Source organism: Epinephelus moara, chromosome 4, assembly GCF_006386435.1.
Source record: "Epinephelus moara isolate mb chromosome 4, YSFRI_EMoa_1.0, whole genome shotgun sequence".
NCBI classification, from domain to species: domain Eukaryota; kingdom Metazoa; phylum Chordata; class Actinopteri; order Perciformes; family Serranidae; genus Epinephelus; species Epinephelus moara.
In genome coordinates, this window is record NC_065509.1 from 25,830,364 (window position 1) to 25,858,229 (window position 27,866).

Genomic DNA, 27,866 nt, shown 5'->3' on the forward strand with positions numbered 1-27,866 from the left:
GAAGTTGAAGTTTTGACCTCTTCTAAAGAAAACAAGGAAGTGTCCGTACAGCACTGTAGTACAGCAGCAGCAGCAGCAGAATGGCTGTCAACCATAAGAAGAAGTAGCTGCCCTGTGATTATCTTCCACTGATGGATCAGGTGAGCAGTTCATCCATCACACTGTAACATACCACACCGTTAAAATGTCTAGACATACTAAACAGTATGAGCCTTAGCTACTGTGTGAGCAGGTGAGGTTAGCATGATAACTTTGCTAGCTCGGTTAGCTGTAACGTTAGCTACAAACCGTTAAAGCTCTGCTTTAACGCTAAGTAACGGTCGTTAAAGTCCGTTAAATAAACGTTACAAATGAGTTCTGCGTACTGTCACAGCCTGACTCTGCTCTGGACTCCAACATGGCGACGGAAGATAACTTTTCACTATCTGCAGCTGGTGGTACTGAATTCCTCTTACATTGCAATTTTGATATTAATAGGATACCTGTAAAACTATCTACCATAAACAAGTATTATTATACTGGTTGATTAATTATAAACACAAATTTTCTCCACATACATGTTTATGTAAGATGGTGGATGCATCACAGACAAAAAAATGTACCAGTAGTCATCTTAGGAGACTTTGCTAGATGTCCACGATTCCCCCTGCCAAGATATTTTGGTACTCTAGACTTGTAAATATTAAATGGAAGTCAGTCTGGAAGTTTGACAAGAAATACTGTGTCACCAACAAAATCAGAGAGGTCTCATCTAAAATTATACATCTGATTTATCCTGAAAACCAGATTTAGAGATGATATCGATGGGAAAGATGTGTTTCGTAGTTATGAATTGAAACTATTTGCCATTTATTTTATGAATGCCTATGTATACAGTTATTCTGGATAGATCTTAAAGATTTTTTTACGATGTTGACTGGTTCAATCACTTATTTAATAGTAATAATAATAATAATCTTTATTTATATAGTACCTTTCATACAAGAGGGCAATGAGGGCATTATAAGCACTGAAAATAGAATGAACATCAAACAGAACTGGTACATAAAATCCTAGAATTGTAAAACTATAAATCATAAAATAAAGTATGTTTTTAAAGAGTTGCAGCAGCGTGAAGCGTAAAAGGAAAGAGTTTCAGACCTGTATCGGGAAGTTCAGAGCTAGTTAAATGCCAAAGTGAACAGATAAGTTTTTGGATTTCTTTTAAAAACATTTAGCAAGCTGGCCGCCCAAATATCTATAGGTAGTGTGTTCCATATCTTTGGGGGTGTAATCGACAAAGGCTGCATCCCTGATCTTCTTCCGGCTGTTGCTGGGAACCTCCAATAAACCACCAGCAGATGATCGCAGAGTTTTTGGAAGCAAATAGTGAAAAAGGGAGTTAGCAATAGCTCTGTCCCAGCCCATATAGGGCTTTGTATACAAGGTAGAGGAGCTTAAAATCAATTCTAAATGTAACAGGAAGCCAGTGCAGAGCAGCTCAGACTGGCCTGGTGTGCTCTCTCCTCTTGGTTCTGGTTAATAGCTGAGCTGCAGAGTTTTGAACGAGCTGAAGTCTCTCTGTGGTGTTTTTTAGGAGGCCAGTAAAAAGTGCGTTACAGAAGTTGAGTCGGCTTGAAATAACTTCATTTAGAAATAGTCGTACCTTAACTATGATTCTGAGGTGGAAAAATTATGTTTTCATCACCTTGTTAATGTGGGACTTGAAGCTTAGATCAGAATCAAGAATCACATCAAGACATATATTAATCTCCATTTTTTAACACTATCTTTCTGAGTAAGATTCAGAGTCCTGAGCCCAATCTGACATTACACAAGTGATGTTTCTGGAATGATGTTTCTGGCGTCATGTTGGCTTAAATTTTGGTGACATTCTTATGTAACACAATTGGCAGTGCTGTACGATATATGGACATGGCCTTGATCATTTTTGCTGACATCAGTGAGTCGATAACGTAATTATCGTGACAGGCCTAGTGTACATTTAACAAGGTCACTTAAACCTTGTATTTTTGTGTACTTATTAATTTCAACAGCTAACTAGCTCCACTGCAGACATGGAGGCTGGAGGAGGAGATGACAGTATGGACGTGCAGGGGGCAGCGGCAGCACCAGAGCCGAGCTTTTCTGGATGCCGATGGACTCCTGCAAAGCCGGTGTGGACTTTACTGGAGGAAGCAGCCCAGCTGAAAACAGAAGGAAATGCTTTCTACAGAGAGAAGAACATTCGCTCAGCCATCGGGCGATACCACCGAGCTCTGCTGGTCCTCAGAGGCCTCGACTCTGATGTGATGAAGCCAGTGAAAGGGTTTGGACCTGAGAGACCTGCTCTCACACCTGAACAGGAGGCTGTACTGAGAAACACACAAGTGGACTGCTACAACAACTTAGCTGGTAGATAAAAAATCACAACTATGCAAAGTCATGCAAGATAAATATATCTGTTGAATCTACTACCTAAACTATTTTGAGTATCAGTAAAGTAGTTTCATGCTAGTTTAATCATTTCAATAAGAAAATGTCCAACCAACCACTACTTCTACAATTCAGTGATGCTCCAAAGAGGTGACTTTCCTCAAGAGAGAGCTTTTTCATTAATTGGCTTATGAGGGTAACTGACAGCTGGGTAAAGTACGTACAGTCATATATATGCACAAATATATCTCTTTCAGCCTGTTTGCTGCAGAGACAGAGTGTTGACTATTCTCGTGTGCGGGACTACAGCCTGCGGGTGCTGCAGTGGCGACCAGGTGATGTCAAAGCACTGTACAGGGCAGGAGTAGCTACTCTGGAGATGGGAGATGCAGAGACTGCCAAACAGTACCTTGCTGAGGCCTGCAGAGAGCAGCCCAATGGTAAGAGAAGCACACAGGGGTCATCCACAGAAAGCTTAGTCTATCATCTGTTATGTTGTGCTTTCATAGATCATTTTAGACGGATATTGAAATCAAATGAGTACTTCGTTCCTGTTGGTTCTTATTTGTGAAACTTCCCTCTCTTTGTACAATGCCTACTGTACACTAGAAGACTTTTGAAAGACTTAAGTCTGACACCCTCTCACATATTAAGACAATGTGAGTTTTTAGTCACACACTATAAGGTTTTGGAGAGACTTGGGATCTTGCAGAGTCACTACTTGCGAGACTACACCTAGTTTCCTTTTGAGATTATTTCCCACCCTGCTCCTGGTGGAAAATATCACACCAAACTCCCTTTTAGAAATATGACATATTAACAATTCTCTGTGTGTCTGCAAGAACATACAGTTATGGAAAACAATGTCAAAGGTGACATGTGTCAACAGTATTCTTGTTAATTTGGCATCAATATAATCCATAAACTTAAACTGTATTTCTGTAGAAACTTTGCATTTTGGATTTTGATACCTCAACTCGCATCCAGCCTCCTCTGGGTAGGTGCGGCATATCTAAGTAAAATAAGTGCTGGTTGGTGAATTAGATAAACACCAAATTAATCACCAACTCTTGCTCACTCCACAAGTTTGTCCTCTTTTTTCACAGTACAAGAGAACCAAGACTTTTTCACGTTGTTGCTCCTCCCCTGATTTGCCGCAATGTTTGCTGCTTCCTGTTTGGTGCTGGAGAGAGCACAGCTGTTGGTCGTTGACAGAGTTCCTTTCTCACTGGCCAGAAAACCCACTAACACCCACTAACATCTGGCTTTCGTGTGTAATGGGAAAGACTACAGTCAGCATTCACTCCTAGGCAGATTACTGCAGTAGTAACAGGTATTTATCAGCTGTAGCTCTGATTGGCAGCAAAGGAAATACGACACCAAGGTTGAGGCGCAAATTTTCAGTCCTTTTCCATGATGCAATGATTTGTTGCCACAAATTCCATCCATCTCAGTCCAAGCAATGCTCAAACATGAATGAGTGAGAAAGAGAGGAAATAACCACTGTTAACATCTTCAATGGCCTCCATGCTGCTTTCTAATGTTTACCAACCTGTTTCCAGTGCATTCATGACACACAAGTAAAAAAAAACAAAAAAAACATAGCATACTTGTGTACTGGCAGTGGGACAGGAGTCTATCGTCTGTTTTAAGAGGGTTTTCTATGTTTAAAAAACATGCATATACCCGCTAATATTGGTGGGAAAAAGAGTGTAAGTAACATGCAGGAAAGGCAGTCTTATTGGCATCATTAAGGCTGAGTCAGAGGGCGCCCCAAAGACACAACTTTAAATGCATCCTGTGTCTAAGGTCTTTAAGATAAAATATTTGATGCTCTGTAAAAAGACCAGATTGCAATCTGTGTTTCTATTTCATTGACTGATTTACCCATTACTTCATTACTTTCTGTTCATTTTTAAAAGACCAACAGTGTGACTTTTTGTTTGCACTATGCTGATTTTCACTCAAGGACATTTGGCTCTGTCACAGAGTTGCTGGATAAATCCATACGTGTAATGTCTCTAGGATAATTCAACAGCTTCTCTCCATATTTGAACACCTGTGGGATAAAGGAAAGTATGACTTTCCAAAATTAAACTTCCTCATTTTTCTGTCTCAGATGCCAACGTGAGGAAGCACCTGCAGCGAGCTGAGGAGAAACTCAGTCGGGACTTGCAGAAAGAGCGGGCCATGTACCGAGGCATGTTTTCCCTCAGCCTGAAGAGCGGCTCCGGAGAAGAGATTAACCAAACCAACAGAGCCAGTGAGGGAGTCTGAGCTCGTCGGCTCAACGTGCCAAATGAAGCCTCAAACTGACAGAGACTGTGTTCAAATCAGCTGATCACAAACCAACTGAAGAATGTTCTCACATCTTGAATCATTTTATTTTGTCTCCTTTGGGTGTTTAGGAGGTGAGCATAGGAAGTAAGAATTGTAATTTATCCAGAATACTGGGAAGCGGTCAATAGGGTACTAAAGATGTCGCTGCTGAAAATAGAAACGAGAGGACGGGAAAGTTAGTTTCCTAGCAACATGGAAGCAAAGCTGTAATTCAGTTTGGGTATCTCACAGAAATGCCTCTTAAAGCTAAAGTGACACTCTCCATGCACTACTCAAAGTTCTGGTTATGCCTTCATGATTGCAGTTGTCTGGTCTGTGAATGTTGAGTTCATGAGTTTTCAAGTAAAATATTTTTTTATAAATAACTTCTGAGCTCTGATGTCTCTTTCACAAACTCATTTGATTGTCACAGATACATGTGTATATATAATGTGGGTATTTCAGGCACAGCACAAGTTGAGTCATAGGTTCCTTTTATTAATCATAAGCCATGAGAAGCCACAGTTTGTCTCAAATAACTCATCAATATTTTTTAATCATTCAATATTTATTTGAAAATCCTGAGCACAATATCAAGTTAAAGAGTATTTGCTTGGTTTTGGTCATTATCTGGCCAATGTGATTGTACTTCAGAGGCACTGTCGCCCATAAACAAAGAGGAATATCACATTCTCACAATAGCTATAATCACTGAACAAGTCACAGAGCAGCATGCAGAGGGGGGAGTGTACACATACACATTCATACTCATGGTTACAGGAGGATTCTCCTCAGAGCCAATATCATGAGTTCATATTCAATATCTTTATATTGGGCTGTTCCTCAGCCCAGAATAGTGTTCTGTTTAGATATTAAATCCTTTAAAACGGCATTCACACCATGAAAAACTCCACTGAAACCCACACTACGTTTTTTTTAAAAGGTTTGTAGTTCTTTGCAGCCTCCAAAAGGAATGATTCACCCTTAAATTAAGTTGTCACCCATGTTTCCTTCACTGACATTTCTCCGTGGGTCACGCTGCACCCTTCAGTGCTGTTGCCTGCTATTGTAGGATGCACGATAAGGTTGTCGAAGGTATCGATACATAGAGACTTTTTCAATACATGTTTGAAACAATACCATTTGTTGATTATTATATTTGATAGTAACAAAAGCATCAGAGCTATAAAATTAAAACAGATCTACAATCAGATTTTCAACGCAAGGCTGCACAAATGAAACAACAGGAAAGAAAAGCATCTGGTCCTCTACCTGTGGCTGTCACGGCATTTTCTCCAGCAACTACGCGAACATGTCACGTGTTAAGTTATTTTTTCTGTACCAGCACTGTGTATATTTAATTAATGTATTTTTTGCCATACTATTGAGCATCTTATTTATAATAGTATTGTATTGAAGTTTAAATTCTGTATCATGACAACCTCCGTGTACAGTTTGCAAGAAAACATTGTCAGTGAGGAATGACTTTGGGAGACAGTGAGACCAATTGGCTGCAAAGCACTGTGATTATACTGCAGAACCTGTTTGGGAGAATTCTGACATTTTGCAGTTTTTTGGGGAGGCTATAAAAAGTGTCTATGTCTTTAAAAATTTACAAAAACATTACTAAGATGAATGACGTGAGCCAAGAGCAAAATTAATAGCAGGTTTTACAGACTATGTGCCTGAGAGGAGCTTCCATCGTATTAGTAGTGGATGAAAGAACTGGCAGATATCTTATGGCCAGTATTATTAAACCAGTGTATCTGTCTGATCAATCAGAAGCTTTAAAGGAATACTTCACTTCCCCAAATGTCTATTTGTGTATCAAGTACTCACCCTGTGTTACGTTGAATACGTGAAGAAAACTTTGCCGCTGGTGAACGAAGAATCCAAAAAAGGAGAAAATTCTTGATGAATTAAAGTTATAGGGGTCCATGTTTAACAACCGCAAAACATATATATAAAAACATCTGTTAATAAACTCTGACACAACTCGTGGACTATAATCCAAGTCTCATTTATCCAGTCGTATGCTCAGGACCTCCAAACAATGGGTAACTTGAGTGATAGTGAAATGTATCAGTGCTCTCTTTAAAGCCAGACTCCATTGACAAAAACAGTAATTTTAAAAGAAGGAAACAAGTTTCTGGCTCCATGTGCATTTCTCTTTTATTCAGATAACATTTGGGCCCTCAGTCTTCTCCAAAATCAGCAGTCATACTGAGGCACACTGATCTGAATAGGACACACCCTCGTCACACAGCTGAAAGTGATTAGATAATCTTGCTGCACCTTTAGTGTGAGCAAAAAAACAATCGGGAGGCCTCTAAGAGGCCGTTTACACATTGCCGGCTATTTTCATAAACGGACATTTCACCGTCTCCGTTTTCAAAAAGATCTTCGTTTACACTTACCCGTGTATATAGTATACACAAGAGCATGCCAAACCTGTAGGTGGCAGTGTAACAAGAAGCTCAAGCCTTCCATGTATCCATTGTCACCATAGCAACATAGGTCGCACTTTTGACACAGGCGCAAGTTCCGGCGCATACTGTGACGTCGGCTGCCTATAACTCCGTTTATCTCCGTTTATCTCAGTTTACATGCAAACGCGCAACCGGAGTTTTCCAAAATCTCCACTCTGGCCGGAGTTTTTAGAAAGACTCGTTTTCAGAGGAGAAATCTCCGTTTGCGTGTAAACTAAGGGCACAAACGAAGGAAGATGTCTCCGTTTATCAAAATCACCGTGTACGTGTAAACGGCCTCTCACAAACTGCCACAGGAGCTGCTGGTCTACTGTCGCCTTAAATGGTAGTTTAAGAAAAAAAACCACCAAAGTCACAAAATAACACAAACTAACTGATCGAGGCAGCAGCTCCTGTGTTTAGTGAGGTAAAATCACTGTTTTTGTCAATGGAGTCTGGCTTTGTAGAGTACAGACATGTTTCACTCTCAGTTCAGTTCCCCATCAGGAAGGGCTGTCTGTTTAGAGAGTACTGAGCACACGACTGGATAAATGACACTTGGATTATACTGCACAACGTGTGTGACAGTTTATAAATAGATGTTTTGATATAAGGTGTGTTTCCATCCGCCTCTTTTTATGCGCATTTTAAATTTGCAACATGAGTGGAAACAGCAAATATTTAAAAAATCTCACAAAAAGCTTGGACGAGGTGAAAAGTTTGTGTATCGATAAAAGGAAAAGGCAACTAAGTGCAGTGGCAACAGACCAAGTGAATAAATGATGATGCACAATCATGACGTACTATCATGGCATAGGCCACTGCAAGCTGTCCTTGTTATTTCTGGAGGCTTTTAACACCCTTATGTACTCAGGACAGTTACCAGAACTCTTCCAGGAGCACATAGCTGTACTATGAGCTGTTCAAAACTCTATTTTCATTGTCCAATGTGCTCTCCTTTATTATATATACAGTATATCAACTGTTTTCTTTCGTCTTAAGTTGGACTGGCACTCTTCTTCTGCAGTGGTATTATGGCACCTGATCAGACAATTAGTGCCACCTTCTGCTAACCTCAACGAACCAGCTTCCAGTATTTAGTAGTGGATAGAAAAACTGCAAAAATTCGCATTTTGTTTTGCCGATTTTTTAAAAAATCGGGTTAAAGTTTGATGGAAACCCATCTATAGTTGTGCTGTTGTTAAATGTTTTTGGATTCTTTATTCACTGTAGGCATGTGAAAAGAAAAGCTTCACAAATTTAGTGTAACACTGGGTGAGGAATTGATACATACATGGTCATTTGGGGGAGGAAGTATTGCATTAAAATGATGGCACTTCCCTTTACATGAAATATAATACCAACCGTCACTGGTGTTTTGAACGTAACACATGGAAGATGCATTTATTTATTGTACAAGCTTCACTTCTTGGATGGCTTCCGTTTGAGACTCAGGGACCTCATGGAGCCAAAAACTCTCCTCCCCAAGTCCCTCAGTGATCGAGAGCGCTGGAGGGGTGCCCGCGGAGGAGGGGATGGAGAGAAGGAAGGGGAGGAGAGAGGGGAGAGGGAGTGGCAGCTGCCCTCCAGGCTCTGAGAGCGAGAGAGGTTAAAGAGGCTGGCGGTGGAGGACAGGCGTTTGTCTTCCTCCTTTGCTCTCAGCAGTCTGAGGCCTTCGTCTTTGCTGAGGCCACCTTGCCCCACATCTAACGAGGAGACCCAGTGTGCCCGCCTTGTGGGCTCCTCGCCGTGGTTACGAGGCACCAGCAGGCCTTGAGACTCGCTCCTGAACAAAGCCCTTCTGGAAAGCCTGAGGCTCGTACTTCGTCTCTCTCCGTCTTCCTTCCCTCTCTTCTTTGAGAAGATGGGGGAGTTCTCTACTTTCGGCCTCTTGTCGTTACTGCTGGTTGAAGCCTTCATCCTTCGATGCTCTCTCCTCCAGCTCCCAACACTGTTCCTCCTCCATCCGTAGCCATACTCCGCTCTGTCCATCTCCTCCCTTTCGCTTTCGGACTCTTTGCTCCAAAGGCGTCCCTCAAAGCCCCTCCAGAGCTTGTTGGAGTTCTTCTTGGGCATATGGGCTGCTGACTGCTCCCTCTCCTGCTCCTCAGCCCAGACGGAGCTATAGTCCTCTCTCTTGGCATAGCTGCTAACTGTGGCTGCCCGGATCAACTTGTGGGAGGCGTGCTTTCCTCTATAAAGCCCCTCCCCCTCTGCCCTCTTCCAACCACCGCTACCCCCACTTCCTCCCCCACTCTGCCGAAGTGATCCACCCCTGTGTTGGATGCCGCCGTGCTCCAAAGGAGAGCTCCTTGTATTGGTGCGAGGCAGGGAGCACTGGAAGGGCGCATCCCGTCGGAAAACAGTAAGCGGTGTGGCACCCAGAGGAGATGGCTGGAGAGGTCGGGGAGGGGAGCGACCCCTGGCAGTTGGGCGGGAGGCAGGGGAGGAGGCTGTAGAAGAGGGTAGATCGGATGGGGAAGGGGTCTGCTGGTAATGGCAGTGTGAGGAGTAGTGAGAAGGGGCAATATGGATGGACTGATAAGGGTGTATGGGGCTGCTGGAGTGTGAGAGAGGAGGGGTGAGGCTGGACTGAGACTGGGGTGAATGGGTGACGCTAAGAGACAGCTGTATTGGTCTCTGGGGATTCAGGTCGGTCAGTCTAGTATAGTCATGCGACTGATCTATCTGGGGTGTCAGGTGGGTTTTACTGTGACCCCTCACCTCGCCTGCAGTATCTGTTTGGAAGCAGTCAATATCCAGCTCCACACCTTGTTCCATCAGTCCCACCACAACAGCCCGAGAGAGGCCGGAAAGGCGGGAGATCTCCCCCACCATGGGGGAATCTTCGCTTAGCTTGGGACTGGAGCTGGACTCTTGGATCAAGCTACTGCGCTGAGACCCAGGAGCCGATCCAGAATTTGTACCAAACGCTGACGGTCCAGTCTCAGGTGGAGCACCACTGCTCCAGTCTAATGAACGACAGAAGTTAGAGGACCCGAATCCAGGACTGGGTCCAGACGCTGAAGTGACCTCCAGGGAGCTGCGGTGGCTCAGGCTGCTTGGACATGTTGAAATGCGAGGGCGAGCCCTAAGTGCTGGGGTGGGTGTAGTGGTGGAGAGTGATGTAGCAGAAGCAGTGGAAGCTGAAGTGAAGTCGCTCCTCAGAGCTCCACAGCTGCCATTTTTGGGATTGTCCGCCAGTCCCTGGCTAGAATTCAAACCTGGAGTCAGGTTCAAGTTGAGGTTGAGATGCAGGTTTATGTTCAAGTCCTCTCCGGTTGCTGAAGGAAGGTTACCCAGGTTGATTGAATTCCTAGTGGCTTTTTTCCCGGTGGTGCTGAGGCTGATTCTGGCAGAGTTTCCCAGCAGTGACTTACAGGGAGTGATGCTGCCCCCCGGCAGGGTGGAGGGTGTACTGCGGCTCTCGAAGGCAGAAAGGGACTGGGTGGAACCATGGCTTTTGCCAGGGGTACAAAGGCCTCTGTGCCTGACTTGACCAGGGGTGGCAGCTGAAGGGAGATCGGAGATGGAGGAGTTTACCCGACTGTGGTACTGGCGAGCCAGTCGAGAGATGTACTGCTCCAGCTGGGTGAGAGAAGCTTGGGCAGGGGGCTGGTGAGGGTGGAGAGGCAGAGCTGGATCAGTGTTGGATTCTTGTGGTTCATCTAGTTGGAGACCGTCAGGGCTCGGAGACGCTGATTGCTCCTGGCTCTGGGAGGTAAAGAGGGGGCTCTGGAGGGCGACAGCATGCAGGGGGCTGGGGAAGGGGTACACCTCTTTGGTCCGACGGGACACCAGGTCCGTACAGTAGCGAGGGTCCAGCTGGGGGTTTTGAGGGAGGGTGGAGGTGGAAGTGGAGGAAGAGGGGGTGGCGTCGAGAAGCTGGAGGAGGGAAGCAATCAGGGAGTCACCAAGTCCTGAGCAGAGGTCTGTCAGGAAGCTCAGACCAGTCGCTTCGATGTCACTTTGGACTGTAAGAGACGAGAGAGGAAGAACTTCAGACAAAACATGTTTAATTATTATAGATCATCATTCCTTAAATATTTATATATTAATCTTTTTATAGCCAGAGCACTACTATGAACCATCTTCAGTTGACCTTTTTGAACCAGCTTCAGCCAACTACTGCAAATTAATAATGACACGGATGGACTAACAAGACATGGCTCTGTTGTCTGCACCAGCTCACCTGAAGCTGGTGTCTCTTCTGTTGGTTCAGCGTCTTCCTGGCTGCTCTGCAGTGCAGGCTGCTGCTGCTGCTGCTGCTGCTGCTGCTGCACTGCAGCCTCTGACCACAGGATGTCAGTGTTGTCAGTCGACAGAGGAAGCTGCTCCCACAGCTTCAGAGGTCTGGCCAGTGGCGCCGATCCTCCCTGAGCAGCATCACTGGACACAGAGTAGCAGGAGTCCGACAGAGAGCTCCCGCTCACTGAATAGAAACCTTAACAAGAGTGAGGAGAAGAAGTTCAGTCTTGTGCTGACATTTAGGAAACAATATCCAACAATTAATTTGATTTGATGATGGCACCTAGAGTTATTTGCCCTCTCTGGTTGTGATGTAATACACTGCCCATTATTAATTCATATTTGGTGCTGTTGCTGCTTTGTTGGTTTTCTTCTTATTCTTTGTTGGTCTGCTCACATGCTTAATTTAAATTTAAATTCTGTTTTAATTCTAAATTTAAACATCTGTAAACATCACCATCTAGTCCAGGGTGTCAAACGTACTGCATGTGGGCCAGACCGGCCTGGAAAAGTGTCCGATCCGGCCCACTGGATGACTTTGCACACCTAGTATTAATGCACTAGTGAAGGCTAAGAGGTGCCAGGTTTCAGGAGGAAGTTAAACAGTGAGTAAATACTTCAGGTGAAATGCTGCTTCAGAGACTATTCATCCTAACCAGAATACAGCTCTCTGAGAAAAGAATAAATATTTATTGTGGGCATATTTAAAGATATTAAACACTGTAAAATATTGTGAATCAGCAGATGTATCAGACTTCAATCTTAAAACAATGTTGGTGAAACCCTTTTGATAAGGCACTGCCAAAATGTCAGATTTGTAAATCTTCTGTACGGCAGGGTATAACTGGTGTGGTGATGTCAGCATTACTACACAGGAGTGGAAATGTATGCACACATGAGTAATAGACTCAATGAATGTGGAAAAACTGAGACATATTGCTGATTTATTTTCTTAAGATATCTCAGGCTGTTCCATCATCTGTCTTGTAAATGGATTAATGTTTTCAGAATGTACTTCTTTACACTAAAAGCACAGGAGACAATCGGAGGTGTTGTAATGCCGTGAAGTAGAATGACTTTGACATATTCTGCCTTTGATCTATTAATTTATTTTATTCCATTTCATTTTATTTCATGAGTGATGTTTTTTGTTTTTTTTTACATGGAATAGTACAGATCTGAATATTTTGAGCTCTGTATCTGAAAATGCAAGCCACACCCTACAGCACTATAAACTGTGGTGAGCTCACAGGGGGATAATGATGGAGTGGGGTTGGTAATGGATGTTTGAGTCTAACTGGTTCAATACATAAAACCTTCTCTGTGATGCTAATTTTTCTTGTACTGTACTGTTGCACTATTGTCTTTACAAAAAACAGAGGTGACAAAAGTACATCCAACAATATCATACATGTTGCTCACTGCTCCTTATATTCTGTGTGGTAGGTATTTCCTGGGAAGGAAATTATGTTTTATGTAGTTTGGATGTACATAAAGAGACACTGGTATTTAAGAGGTCAGTAAAAACTAGCTCAACAAAGACTTCAGCGACAGAAACTCAAACTTCAGCACTTTAAATTCCAGGAGAAAGACGTCACAGTACAGAACTCACTGTTTGACTAACATGAAGGTACTGCAGTGCAAAAACACAACAGCTGTAAACGCTGACTGTAGCTCCAAAAATATCAGAAAAATCTTCACTACAAACTAAGATTTGGGATATAAACCCCTCCATCCCCCTTTTTTATATATATGTATTTTTGTTTTTTCAATTGTGAAGAAGAGAAGAACATGATTAAACCCTGAAGGGTGATTAAATTTTAACAACCTGTTGTCATATATACACGGGCAGCCAGAGCAGTTGGAGGTTTGGCGCCTTGGCGGTGCCCAGGAGGCGAGCTGGCGTCTCTCCAGCTACCAGTCAACACACCATGCTTGGTACTTGAGCCGGCAGCCCTCTGGTTCCCAACCCAAGTCCCTATGGACTGAGCTGCTGCTGCCCTGCTTATTTCTAAGTATCTGCTAACTTTTACTTGATAATACGTTTGTCAAAGTTTCTCATTTTACAAAGAACGTTTTGTTATTTGGGACGAGAGAGATGGTGTTTGTTCTGTTTATTCAAAATGAACGAAAGGCCAATAAACATAACCTAACAAAACACAGTGAAGAAAAAAGAATTTAAGATTTGGAAGAATAAAAAGTTGATCTAACTTCTGTAGGTCTTTAGGTTTGAGTTGAATCACTTGCTAAGTTTTCAGACAGTATAGAACAGTCTACAAGAAGGTGTGTGAGTGCGCAGCAGGGAGAGGAATGTCAGCGCTGGGTGTAGTGACACAGAGACCGCAGTCACAATGAGAGTGGATAAGAGTTTAGCAACAGAGGTTGAAAAGTTGACAGCGAGACAGAAACAAATGAGTCAGAGCCCAGTCCCAAAGCGCAGGTCAACAAAGTAACAAGAGTTCAGTTAATGTTTAATGAGAGTTCTCGTACACAAGGTGAGCTGTAGTGATACCAGAAGGTGACAAACCAGTGTGTTGGTCACTGCTCGGGTCAGTGCTGCGGACCACACACTGAACAGGAGTGTGTAGGTGTGTGTGTGTTTACCTGAACTAGGTCGGGAGTCACTGTCCAGATGGACCATACCACTGGGGTCTGGTGTTGGGGGAGAGAGCAGGTCAGAGGGGGCGTCCCAGGACAGAGTGGACCAGCGTGAGTTACTCCCCCTGCCAGATGAGGAGTGGACCGTCCCGTCCCCTGAATTACTGCCACAGTCCTCTGGGCTGCTCTGACAGGGCAACACCGCAATGTCTGAGGGAGACGGAGCCTGAGAAAAAGAAAACATGTGACATGTTAGGACTGAGCAATACTGACAATCAAATATTACAACATCTTTCACCACAATATCTAAACACTGTGACCATGGTTACGTGTACGTACAGCATGACTCAGAATCAGAATAAGACGTATTAACAAGAAGGTTTTCTCTTACAAGGAATTTTCCTTGGTGATTGGTGCGTAACAATAAACACACAATAACATATCTGGAATAAATAAAAATAAAGGCAAAGCACTTTAACAGTCAAGAGCTTAAACACAGAATCACAATTTATGATAAGAAAAGGCTGCAGAGTTTCACATTTGAAAAGCTGAAATGAGGATTTGGGACATTTTTTGCTTTAAAATGAAATGAAAAGATTTTAATCAAACGGTTCCTGATCATTTTCTGTCTATCGATTAATCTACTAATTGCTGCAAGTAAAAGGGAAGCTCTGCAGCATCAGAACTGCTTCCCCCTCTCATGTCCTGCTTTCTTCAGCGACGACAATTATTTCTTGAACACTGAATCAGTGTTTCAACAGCTCGGCCTCGACACCCATTCTGAATGACAGAAGAGTTGCAGAAAAGTGTGAAAAGACTAAAAATGACAAACAAGTTTTCTTCTAGTTTATCCAACATGCAGAATATTTAATGTGGAAATTAAAGCTGGTTCTATTTATAAAACCAGACTGCAACCCCAAAACTGAATTATTTATGATATTTATACATATTTATGCAAATTAAATGAGTTGTCTTTCCACAAACAGTATTGAGGAAGCATTGTTTTCATGTGCTGGTACCTCTCACCTCTTATTGCATATCATCTTAAGCATTATGAGGTGGATCAAGGGTGCTCTGACTATAGAAACTACAGGGGTCACAAGACAAAAAAGTCAGGAACCATTGATTTAATGTTTAACAAATTATTATATTTTATGAATGTACAGTATCATGTGGTTTTTTTATGTAAAATCTTAGCTGCTGTCTATAGTTGATAGATAACAGCAGTGAAAAGGAGTGAAAAGTGCAGTATTTCCCACTGAATTGTAGTGAAGTAGAAAATACCTAAAAACTGAACTTAAAGGGACAGTTCACCCCAAAATCAATAATACATACATTTTGTTCACCACATGTGGTGCTATGTATCAGTCTCAATTGTTTTGTTGAGTTGCAGAGTGTTGGAGATATCGGCCGTAGAGATGCCTGCCTTCTCTCTAATATAATGGAACTAGATGACACTTGGCTTGTGGTGCTCAAAGTGCCAAAAAATGTACGTTTCAAAAACTCAACAGCAATGTCTCTTTCCAGAAATCATGACCTGCTTACTCAAGATAATCCACAGACCTTGTTGTGAGCAGTTTCATGTAGGAACTATTTTCTTTCCACCAAACTACACCCACCAAATGTATCACTGTGCAGAAGGAAGTGTGCATCTACTGCTAGCTCACCTGAGCTCAGCCGAGGAGGATGACATTTGTCAGTCCCATCAGGATTTCGCAGGCTTTTTTGGGGGATTGTTGCGGCCTAAAATGCCTCATTTCATGGCAGCTTTTCTAAACCAAAAAAGTGATGCATGTTCCTATGTTTTTGTTGTTTTTGCAATAAAATTGTGGGAACAAGTGAAAACTGAAAAGGTAGTTCTGGTATTTGGGTGTAATTCATTTAAAATTGAAGGAAACATGTTTCAGTAAGAATAAAACCCCAGTGTTCTGAGTTTCTTATTTATACTACACTAATGGTACCACTATCCATGTTTATCTAATCTAACTCTGATTCTTTAAGCACATGTAGTAGATTTGGACGCAACAGCCTTTGTCATGGTGATTTGTCTTGTTGTTGTTAATGTGTTTCATTCTCCGGCTGTGTTTTGAGTCAATGTTAGGAAAGAGTTCGTCAGTCGATGTTTCTGTTCCACCACAACATTGCACACAGTGCAAAACAGTTATTTTTGTTGTTAAATGATAGACGTTATGTTTCATATGTCTGCGTCTTCACAGTGCAGAGAGTTTGGTGACGTTATGTGGGGGAGTGCTATGACTGGTGAAACTTACAGGAAACTACAATGACCGGTCAAATTTGCAGAAAATTGTGGTGATTGGACAAAACTGCAGGTCGCACAGAATCCAAGAAGATTGGTTGAATTTGTTTTAATTGTTCTGATCCTGGAGGAGCTGATTAATGTTCACATCTCACGCTGTCACAAGCAAGAGTCTCTCACCCATGAGTAGATGTACACTTCCTTCTGCACAGTGATGCAGTTGGTAGGTGTAGTTCAGCAGAGAGAAAATAGTTCCTACATGAAACTGCTCACAACAAGGTCTGTGGATTATCTTGAGCAACCGGGTCATGATTTCTGAAAAGAGACATTGCTGTTGAGTGTTTTTAAATATAGAATTTGACACTTTTATTTGTTCTATTATATTGGAGAGAAGGCAGACATCTCTACAACCGATATCTCCAATACTCTGCAACTCACACCAAAACTACCTAGACTGATAAATAGGACTACAGGTTAGAGGAAACATTTGTATTTTTGATTCTCAGGTGAACTGTCCCTTTAAGTACAGTGTCTGAGTAAATGTACCAAGTTACTTTTCACCACTCTCAATAAGGCCACTGCTTCAACCACACAACTGCCTGGCACTGCAGGTCTTTGTCAGACTAGAGACATGGATAGACCCGTGTGAAAGACATGTAGGGATTCACATCCACGATATCATTTACCAGACACGCTCCGGTGACGTCACACCGCTTACCGGAACAGCCAGGAATGAGGCCACACACACACACACACACACACACACACACAAAGCAACAACAGCAACAACAACAATCACCCTGTCAAGAAAAGCAAAGAGCCTCCATTTCCTAGATTAGTGAGCACTTGGTGGAGTAACCCCCTCCTCCTCCAATTATCCTCCAAATCTTTTACCCCTGCAGGACAGCAGCCAAGAGGAGCTCTTGCATTAGCCTGATCGAGCCCAGACAACAGGAACACTGTGAGTGGCACTGATCAATCCTCCAGTTACTGAGGAAACAATACAGGTAGTGACTCACTGCTGGGGCGACAGGAGGGAGAGAGCGAGGGGGGGGCGCAGAAAATAATGGGAGAAGACAGATGACGTAACAAAGAGCAGCCAGAGTGGCAGAAGGGAAGGGGGGAGGAGGAAAAGGGAAGGGGAGGAAAAGAAGTGGGAGAAGGAGTTACAGACTTTGACCTGTCTTGGGCTTATCTCCCCTCCTCCTGTGTGAGATTAGGAGCTTTAACTCACTCCTGTCCCCTGTTTTTTTTTTTTCATTTCCAGTGAATCTAAAATGAGTCGAAGCTGAGTGGGTGACCAATAAAAAAAAAAATGAGTGAAAGGGACCAAAAAAAGAGACAGAGACAGAGGAAGAGTGAGTCACTGAGTGAGTGAAGGCGGTGTAGGGAGGGTGAGGTGGGGAGGGGGGGCTGAGTGGTTGCCGGGTGAGAGAGAAGGGCATCTTGAAGGACCCCCACCTCCCCCACACTCCCCTTGACAAATAATCCCCCCTCCCCACCCGCCCCCACCCACTTCTGTAATATCCTTCGAGCCAGCCGCCCCGTGCTCACCATAGCTACAGCTGCTCGCTCTCTAACTCTCACTCGCTTCTCCTCCCACACAGAACCACAACAGCACAACAGGCCCGGCGAAAGATTTAACTCATCCTCAGCCTGAGCACGCACACAATCCAGCGTTGTTGTGACTCTCGCTCGCATGTATGAACTATTCTCTGTTGTGCCGCACAATCCCACTCACTGCAAATTCTCCTCACTGCCATGATGGAGCTTTCTGCACTTGTAAAGGCCTCAACTTAAGTTTCGCCCCTTCCCTTCCCTTCTCTGCTATGTTTAAAACGTCTCTTGAATGTGTGTAGAAATCTCCTCCATATCATCCCCCAACAATATAATGCACTGCACATTACAGGATATAATGTTACACAGAGACCAGTGCATGATCAAATCATAGGAGGCTGACAGACATGTGGGTGGGGGTCTGCTCAGAGCTGTGTAACGTGATATTCCTGCATGTGAGGGAGCAGCACAGCCCCCCTGAAACAATATGAAGCACATGTACAGGTCAGCTGGACTGTAATGCCACAGTGATCGCAGCTGCACAAAGCAACACACACCTCTTCTTTAATAAGTGCTTCACTGTGAGACAAATGGCAGCGGTTGCCACGTTGAGGCAGAATAATTTGGTCAAACAGCAGCAAGCGTTTGGTGAGAAGTGCTCGCTTGTTCTACACGGTGCAGTGTTTATTGTTTCATGCATTATTAATGTGCTATTGAAATTTAAAGACAGCCCACGCTGTGCATCTTCATCTCCACCAGCTGAGCGGAGTGAGATGCGCTCCGGCTTTTTTTTTCTGAAACATTCAGGTGAATTTTTCAGTGCACATAAAAGTATCAGCTTTACTTTTTTTTTGTTTCGGTGAGCTTAGAAGGATCCTGAGGCAAGAAGCAAAGAGACAAAAGCTGTCTCACACCACGAGTCAGGGTAATGGCTCTCCATGTAAGATGATGCTTTCCAATACTAAACCTAATTTCAAGACAGGCTGCCTTCAGTCAGAGTGCACACAGCACTGCAGACGGTTCACAGACACATACTTTGTATTATGGCTACAACACATATCTTTAACATCTGATGATTATCTCGATTGACTGATGAGTTATTTGGTCTATAAAACTGAACATAATGTCATCAAGTGCTTTTACTGTCCAACCAAGGCTTTGGTGTGAGTTGCTGAGTGTTGGAGATATCAGCCATAGAGATGTCTGCCTTTTCTTGAATATAATAGCATATAATGAGATGGTGCCAAAGAAATACATTTGAAAAACTCAGCAGCAAAGTCTCTTTCCTAAAATCATGACCTGGGGTCTCATTTATAAAACATGGCGTAGGATCTGTACTAAAAATATATGTACGAACAAAAGCCCAAAAATATTTGACAGTTCCTAGAATCAGGCTTCCACCTAAGCATCTGCATCGCCAATTTTCCATCTCCAAAATGTTCTTGAGCATGGGTCAGAGTTTCTCCCATCATGTTTTTATACATCACAACTTTTGGGAAGTGGCGTACGCCTCTTTCAGGCCTCGTTTTGTGCATATGCAATGTTAATAAATTGAAAAATAATATTGGATTTCATGATCTCCACCATGAGGTTTTGCTTACAATCTCTTTCCAATAAACATATATAAAACCTTAATGTGTAAGACAGTATCAAAAATACTACCTTCAGATGGTGTCAGGTCAGATGGTCCAAAGTATTTTCTTCCTGCCGAACTACACCCACCAACTGTATCACTGTGCAGAAGGAAACGTGCATCTACTCCTAGCCAACCTAGCACCACCGAGACAGCCAACATTACAGATGTTACCGGCTCACCCTTTTTCCCCTTTAAGGACAGTGGCCTTGTGGGTAACCTGTGAGGGTGTGACGTGTACTTTATAGTGTGTGTGGAGGGAAGCAGCTCTCTCTGGGTGTCGTGGTGAAGACAGCAGGCCGCAAAGAGTGATGATAGTCAGCAGAATTAAGTGTCTATATAAGCTAGGGGGTACTGTTCAACCTCATGAGAAGGCAATGTTTGTTGTCTTGTGGTGAAGACTGCAATAAAGCCATCGTTGATGAACAGCACCCGAACGCTTCGCCATCCTTCCTTCTGCAGAGTGGTCCAGACCGCTAGAAGCTAGTTACCAGCTAATAACGAGCCAAGGTAGTTAATGTTAATAAGCCAGAATGTTCCCAACAATGGTTCGGAGCTGGTAAGCTGTCACTGAGAGAGGTAACACAGCTCAGCTGAGGAGGACGCCGTTAGGGTTATGTAACATTCAAGTTTTTACTGGTTCTGGTACTGGTACCCTATGGTACCTTTTTTCTGAACAATACTTTCTCTGTAATAAAAAAAATTTGCAGGGGTGACGTGGTAAACTAAAATGCAAATCTGCTCCTCTGCTCGAATCACACATAGAACTAATCTTGTGTCTGCTTGTGTGTGTGTGTGTACTATACCAAAATAACATAGAATATAGAGTGTACTACGCTATTACTAAAATAATATAGAAAAGAAATCAGAGTAGACACCGCAACAATTGCGGTAGATTGGCACTGCGGTGAGTTTTGGCCTGCTGCTAAGTGGACAGAGTGGCTGCGGCGCTCCTTGACCAGCTCCCTGGCTTTGGGGTGCTTTTTCCCTCCTGTGTAAGGTTGAACCCAGCAGCTCTGCGGTGCTCCATGGCTGGCTTCCAGGCTGTGGGGCAGTACTTTAGCCTCTCATCTAAAACCAGGGCTCTCACCCAAATACACTCTCAGTTACCGACATTAGGCGCAGTGCAATTATAATTCGGTTGGTACCCTTAAAAGTACCAAGTTTGGTACCCATCCCTTGACCCCATTAATGTTTATGTCTCGCATTATCATGAGCATAAGCCTCTTGCCCATGAGTAGATGCACTCTTCCTTCTGCACCGTAATATGGTTGGCGGTTGTAGTTCAGTAGAAAGAAAATAGTTCCTACATGAAACTGCTCACAACAAGGTCTGTGGATTATCTTGAGTAACCAGATCATGATTTCTGGAAGGGGCATTGATGTTGAGTTTTTAAAATGTATTTTTTTGGCACTTTGAGCACCACAAGCTGAGTGCCATCTAGTTCCATTCTATTGGAGAGAAAGCGGACACCTCTACAGCCGATATCTCCAACACTCAGCAACTCACACCTCACACAATCTATAGCACCACAGGTAAGAGAAATAATATGTATGCCTGATGTTGTGGTGAACTGTCCCTTCAAGACAAGAAAAGGCAACTGGGTTTCAGCATTTTTGCTTTAATTTAAACAGATGCCGATTAATTTTCTATCAGTTAATCAAATTATTGCTGCAGCTCCACTGTTTATGTGAACGAACGGAAGCTCTGCAGCTTAAGGACTACTTCCCCCACTCATGTCCTGCTTTATTCAGCGAGGACAATTTTATTTTTGAACACTGAATCAGTGTTTCAACAACTTGGCCTCGACACCCATTCTGAAGGACAGAAGAGTTGCAGCAAAGTGTGAAAAGAAAACGCTACAAAAAGTTCTCCTCTAGTTTACACAACATGCAGAATATTACATTTGGAAATCAAAGCTGGATCTATTCACAAACAGACTGAAACCCCAGAGCTGAATTATTCATGATGCTAAAACATGTTCATGCAAATTAAATGTTTCCGTTCCATAAAAATATTGAAGCAGCATTTGTTTTTGAGGTGTTATTACTTCTTTCAAAAACCTGCGTGTGTAGCAGATGCCATAGCACATCACATGGTCGTAAAGATGTCATTTTGAATTGCATTTTTCCATCACAGATGACACCACACAGCCATAATCCCAACCTGCCAAATAAGGATTTGTACAGTGATAACTCCGGCCCTCTCTGTGCTATTAGAGAGAGAAAAGGTGAATCACATTTCAAGAGTTTAATTCTAAAATGGAAAAAAAAACAAAGCTGGTGTTAAAGTAGAGCGCATTATGTTGTGAGTCATCTAATCCTCGGCTTACAGAATAGTTTTATTTTTAAAAGCGGAACAACCTGCGATTGTCAAAGCCATAAGTAATGAGTTCCAGGTGAAATGAATATAATGTGTTTGGGGATGAGACCTTCACACTAAGCATTATTTCTCCACATACATGGTGGTAAATAAACATCCACCCTCTCTTCCTTTATCTCTGCCCAGCTGCTGCACTGTCTAAATAAAGATGGTCACTTTTACAACAACTATTTGTCTCCATTTATGCAAATGTTGTCTGTGTGTGTGTTGGCGGAGGTCGGCCCGGGCAGAGGGCAGAGAGCCAGCCTGCTCTTCTACACTGGCAGCTCCCTTCAGAGGTGAGAATGAGCAATGCTGCTCGGCCTCTCCGCAGGATCTCTCAGCACCGCGGGGGGAACTACAGAGGAGATGTTGAGAGGTGGGCGGCGAGGAAGGCGGCACATTACGATCTGCACTTCCATGCAGATGCCCTCAGATGGGACTGCCATTTCTGTCCCTGCACTGATAAAAACACATTTTATTATTAGAGTTATCCTCCTCCCTTCAGTGCAGCCTGTAAGGGATATGATTTAATATTATTTTGTCAAATAAATACGCCATTCTGCGAAAGGTGACCTCAGCTGTGGCCTGATTTACACAGAACATGTACTAATGTGCTGCAGGCTGCTGACTAATACGGCTCATTAGTATCAGGCACACATATTCACAGTGTAACAACACTCTGTGCAAAGTGACCAGGATGGAGTGCCTGTTACTTTCTCAGAATAACAATCAAATGTTAATAACTCAGCCGAGGATTTAATATCTGAAAAGCTCCCAACACCAGCAGACGCTGAACACAACACAAACCTGTCATGTCACTGCTTTGTCAGATCTGGAAATGATGTTGAGATAATCCGTGACAGACAGAATAACACGCACATCCCTGTGCTCTCTGTACAATGCAGAGAATTAGGTCCATGGGAAAAAGTGAGTCAGTTGTTTTTTAATGATGTTTTAGTCTTAAAGAGAGGAATTTCACTGCTGGAAAGAGGATTGTGTCATAAAAAGAAGGATATCTGTGTGAAGAAAGGTGTAATTATTGCTGTCAATTGTGCCCTATGGTTTAAAAAATGTGGGGAAAATGTCCATCACAGTTTCCCGGTGCCTAAGGGGACATTTTGACAGATTGCTCGTCTTGTCCAACTAATAGTCCAAAACTAAAACATATTCAGTTTACTTTAAGAAAAAAAAAAGACAGAGAAAAGCTGCAAGTCCTCAAATTAATACGTTGTAACTAGGGACCGTCTGTCAATTTTTGATGTGCAAAACCGCTGTCAATTTCATCCGTTTCTGCATTTTGCAAAATGTATTTTTCAACCTGGACCCTATCTCCAGATGTGTTTGTTTCTAAATGATCAATGAAAATGATCAACTGGTCCAATATTGAGACAAACCGCTGCAGCTGGCAGCAGCGAAACAGGCTGCAACGTAATCCCTACGGGCAACTGTGCACTGTCAATGTACGTCCACTTAAAGTGCTTGTTTTGCCACTGACAGGCTCAGATTGTTACGTTAAGTGTCTGACAACACTGCAGAAAGGACCCTGCAGAGAAATGAAACATTTTCCTTGTGTCAAAGACTGTCTCCCGTTCAATATACTGTATGTTTCCCTGTACCTAAACCTGCACCAAACCCGATCCCTAACCCTGACCACTGAAGGGGGGCACTAAAGGAAAGTACTATTCGACAGGAGAACAGACTTCGATACACCATCTGTGTGTTTTATAATGTGTGTAACCGAGTCTTGCTCAAGGGGAAGTTTTGTCCTGACATCCTGCAGACTCCACATTGCCGAAATATTCAGCCATGACATTGAAAACCTTTTAGATAACACTAAGCTACACTGTCTGTACTCCAACCCAACTAACTCTTTCCAGCACTCCTCTCTCCAAATCTTATTAACATTTCCAGCGCTGTTTTTCATGCAAAAAGCCACCTCTCTTGACATTTCAGAACCAGACTTGTCCTTGAGCAAAACTTCGTCACGATAATAAATTGACCAGTGAAAGGTGAGGAAAAATGTTTAATTTCTGATAGGTTCCTTCCTGCAGTATTGTCAGACAATCTGAGCCTGTCAGTGGCAAAAACAAGCACTGTAATGGACATAAATTGACAGTGCAGAGTTGATTATAGGGATTACATTCATGGATGGTTTACTGAACAGGCCTACCAGACACAGGCCGAGGGGACCCAAAGTGTCGGGGCCTCCTGGTTTTTATCTGCAAAATGTCCCTCTGAAAACATAACAACCAAAATAAGACACAAAATCACCTCAAAGAAACACAAACCCACAAAAAGATGCATAACGACTACAAAGAAATGCCTTTCCCCCTGACATTGCAGCGCACCGTTAAACTATCATGCAGACGTCAAAGGACGCCTTTTTTCATTGGTTTCTGACGCCACAAGTCATTGCCAACTTCGGAGTGAGACTGGGATCATATATCACTGCAACCTTAAGAGACACACACACACAAAAAAGAGGCAAAACCACCACAAAGTCTGTGTGTCTTGCTCCTGTGTAGGAGAGGTGGTGGGGCCTTTTGCATACCTGTGCTCAGGGGCCCATTGTCTCATAATCCGCCCATGGTTACACTGCAGTTTCACAGTCTCTCTCAATACTGGAACAATTTTAAAAACTGTTCTTAGTAACTTAGACACAAAAACAGGTTGAACATCACCTACATATCCCTTTAAGCTGTCAGTCCTCCCACTGACCAGCCAACTACATTTTCAGCTCTTGATTCAGTATTTTCTTGCCAATGCCAATTTTAGAACATTTAACACGTCTCCCATCTCTAACCAAAAAAATCCTGCACTCACAGTCACCTATATCCTCTCCTTTCCAACAGATTTTTGCCTTTTGATAACTGCCCAGGCTCAAATATAGTTCATGCTCACAAACAACAGTCCAAAGCACCTACAGCCTCAGGACGGGACCTGCTCACATCCTGTCCTCCTGTATTACATGTCACATTCCCCTCACTCTCAACACAAAAAGACCTGTGTGTGCATTTCAGGACAGGGCTGGTGAATGGGTTACTTTATATGTGGGTGTGTTTGAAGATCACACATCCATAACCTTTCAGTCACACTCCATTGGAGCATTCAGGGTTTCACAGTGAAGGATCAAACCTGCACTTTTAGCTCAGGTAGACAGGCAGTGATGGAGACTACCTTCATATTGTCATCACATATTGTGATCTGAATGCAAACAGAGTGCCAAAGTGACCTTTACAGCTGATGAGCTTACCGGCAAGAGCCAAAAAAAAAAAAAAAATCTGCAGCAGTGTGTGGTTGCTGGCTCGTGCGTTAATACCTGCACCTGATTTTAGCGCCTGTGTGTATCCCACCACATCCTCCTGTCTAACCTTGAGGCAGGGCACAGAGCCAGCCAGACAGGAGCTGGTCCTGACACCCTGACCTCAATGACATTTGCTCCATGTGACGATCACACAGTGCTGCTGTGGAAAATGCTCGGGCTGCATGCTTGGATGGTCCCTGGCACCACCTCAATCAGTTGGGTGCTCAGCCCTCGGCACAGCCATGCGCCGCCAGGCAGCGATAAAATCTGCCCACTGAGCCGCAGAGGGACTGGCTTGTTGGCAGATCACCATCATCCCCGCATCCATATTTAATAACCTCGTCATGTAGAGCTCGGTGACAGACGCACTGACTGACCTGTTGCCTGCGGGATGTCGCAGAGCCATGCTCCGCTTCCGAGGCGGCGCTCTCCGGGGTCCCGCTCCCTTCCTCCTCCGCCGCCCGCGGCTCCTCAGCGGCTCGGTCCTCCAGAACGGCGTCCACCATCTCCAGGTGTTTGCACCTGAGCAGCTCCAGCTCCATCACCCCGGCGAGGGTCGCTTTGAGGCGCTCTCCGATGCGGACGCGCTCGGTGCCCGACCACAGCGAGTTCACGCAGCCGCGGCGGCCGGCCATCCTCGTCGGGGTGCCGGGCAGGCGGAACCGGGGCGCACCGCTGACCACCGCTCAGTCTCTGCGCAACGGGTGAGAGGAACGACCAGGCTTAAGGTGCAGCTCCAGGTAGAGCAACACAGGTCCGGACGAGCGACAGCAGCATAGTACCCGCTTGAATTAACGCGATAAAGAAAATATAATCACCATCTCTAACGTGCCATGCAGCCACAGCTTCAGGCGGCCCTGCGCACTGGCACTGAATTAATGAGTCCACCGGCACACCGAGGAAACATCAACCAGCCATGTCTCCATTTCCTGTTGACTCGATCCTTTTTCTCTCTTAAATGTCACTTATGAGCTTCCCGGTCCGGTGGAGTTACCATGGTGCTGTGCTCCTGTACGCTGCGTCCCCAATGAGACAATGCAACAGACAGACGGAGGGTGATAACGTTACATGTGGGAGCAGGCAGCGGAGAGGAGGAGCCGCTGCACCAGCGCTGCGCACCCATTGGACGGGGAAGTTTTTCGAATAGACGCATGGAAAAATCCCCCAGACTGTCCAACTTCACTGTGCAGGATGCCAGAGGACAGACACACATTCCTACAGTGTTCCCATGGAGATAGTGAGGTCAAAAGGTGACCTCATCATGATCTGTGGTGTCATCTTGAACAGGAAAGTAGTATAAAATGCAAAACTTCAACCTCTGATAAGGGGATTCACCATTTTCAGGACATTTTGTCACAGTAGGAAAGAAAACAGGTGTGAAAATAATGGTTTTGCGCATGAATATCGTCAGTGGTATCAGTAACACCTGTACTTGTCCTGCTATGACAGGTTAAAATGGCTGCTCCGAAAAAGGCCAGTTGCAACACAAACAATGCGTCAAATGTAGTTTTATTAGATTAGAAAGACTTTATTGTCCATCTCAGGGGGATATTTGTCTTTGGCTTCTCTCAAACACAGCAACAATACAGAAAAACACTTTTGAAAAAGAACAAATATACAGTATACAAGGTGCAATAGTGCAAATAGGCAGGTAGCAGCAACATCCTCCTGAGACCTGAACCTTTGTTTGGTGTGTATTTTTAATTCTTCATAGCTTTTTGGGATCAGTAGGACCCCATACATCTGTTCTCGAGAATACATTTCTCATCAGTATGTGCCACGCACGGCCTGATTCAGTTCAAGGTGGTACACAGACTTCATCTCGCTAAAGTCAAAATCTCACAGATGTACCCCTCAGCTGATGACTCTTGTAATAGACGTAAAAGTTCTCCTGCCACACTAGCTCATACACTCTGGTCTTGCCCAGATCTCTCAGTTTACTGGTTCTCCATTTTTGAAGCCCTTGAAGAATTGATCCAAATCCTCTCACAGCAATTTTTGGTTTTCATTGTGAAGACAGTCATCACAGTCACCCCCCCCGAAATACGTTACAATTTTTGCAGCTAGAAAAGATATAATTTTTTGTATACATGTTTTCTTCAATGTGGAAGCTAAAAAATAAAGTGGGGGAGAAAAAACTCGACATAGTCAACGATTAAAAAGTCCCAATGTCTTCAAATGAGACAATAATGAAGTCCCCGTGTCCTCACACCAGTGCTTCTTAATTAACAGCATCTTATCTCGTTCCTGTTGCTAAAATTGGTCAATTTTGTTGCCATATCAAACTACAAACATTATTAATCATAAATAAATACATCTCAACCATTAAATGTGATCAGGTTTTGGACCTTGTCCATTTTTGTGTTGGGGTCAGCTGCAGTTTGACCTGGCAGAGATGGCTGCCATCTTGTTTTTACATGGATTAGTGTATTGTGGACTTACTACCACTAGATGGCACAAAAAGCATCCACAAACGAGGACAGCAGGTCTAAGTTAAGTAGAATAAAATATAAGGTCAAGTAAACCCAAAATGTGATGTCCTCATATGAGGACACAGGGTCTCAGGAGTATATGTTTTATAAATGATAAAAGAGAGCACATCTTATAAATCAACATATGCAGCTATTCTGTGTGCAGTGCCTGTATGACAAAGGGAATAAAGGACTTCTTATGTTCCCGGTGGTTGTTGCGACACTAAATCAA

General features: G+C 43.6%; 2 protein-coding genes across 2 annotated transcripts; one reads left to right on the forward strand and one right to left on the reverse strand.

The window, feature by feature from the left end:
* Nucleotides 1-5,118, forward strand: ttc9c (tetratricopeptide repeat domain 9C). Its single transcript, XM_050041888.1, has 4 exons — nt 1-140; nt 2,037-2,394; nt 2,673-2,855; nt 4,535-5,118. Exons 1-4 carry the CDS (start codon nt 132-134, stop codon nt 4,690-4,692), a joined length of 708 nt encoding a protein of 235 aa, XP_049897845.1. The 5' UTR covers nt 1-131; the 3' UTR covers nt 4,693-5,118.
* A 93-nt stretch (nt 5,119-5,211) lies between these two features.
* Nucleotides 5,212-26,261, reverse strand: si:ch211-168f7.5 (mucin-5AC). Its single transcript, XM_050041887.1, has 4 exons — nt 25,541-26,261; nt 14,055-14,274; nt 11,395-11,646; nt 5,212-11,176 (listed from the first exon to the last, which is right to left on the reverse strand). The coding sequence occupies exons 1-4, from the start codon at nt 25,796-25,798 to the stop codon at nt 8,625-8,627; spliced, it is 3,282 nt and encodes a 1,093-aa protein (XP_049897844.1). The 5' UTR covers nt 25,799-26,261; the 3' UTR covers nt 5,212-8,624.
* Between the last annotated feature and the right edge of the window lie 1,605 nt (nt 26,262-27,866).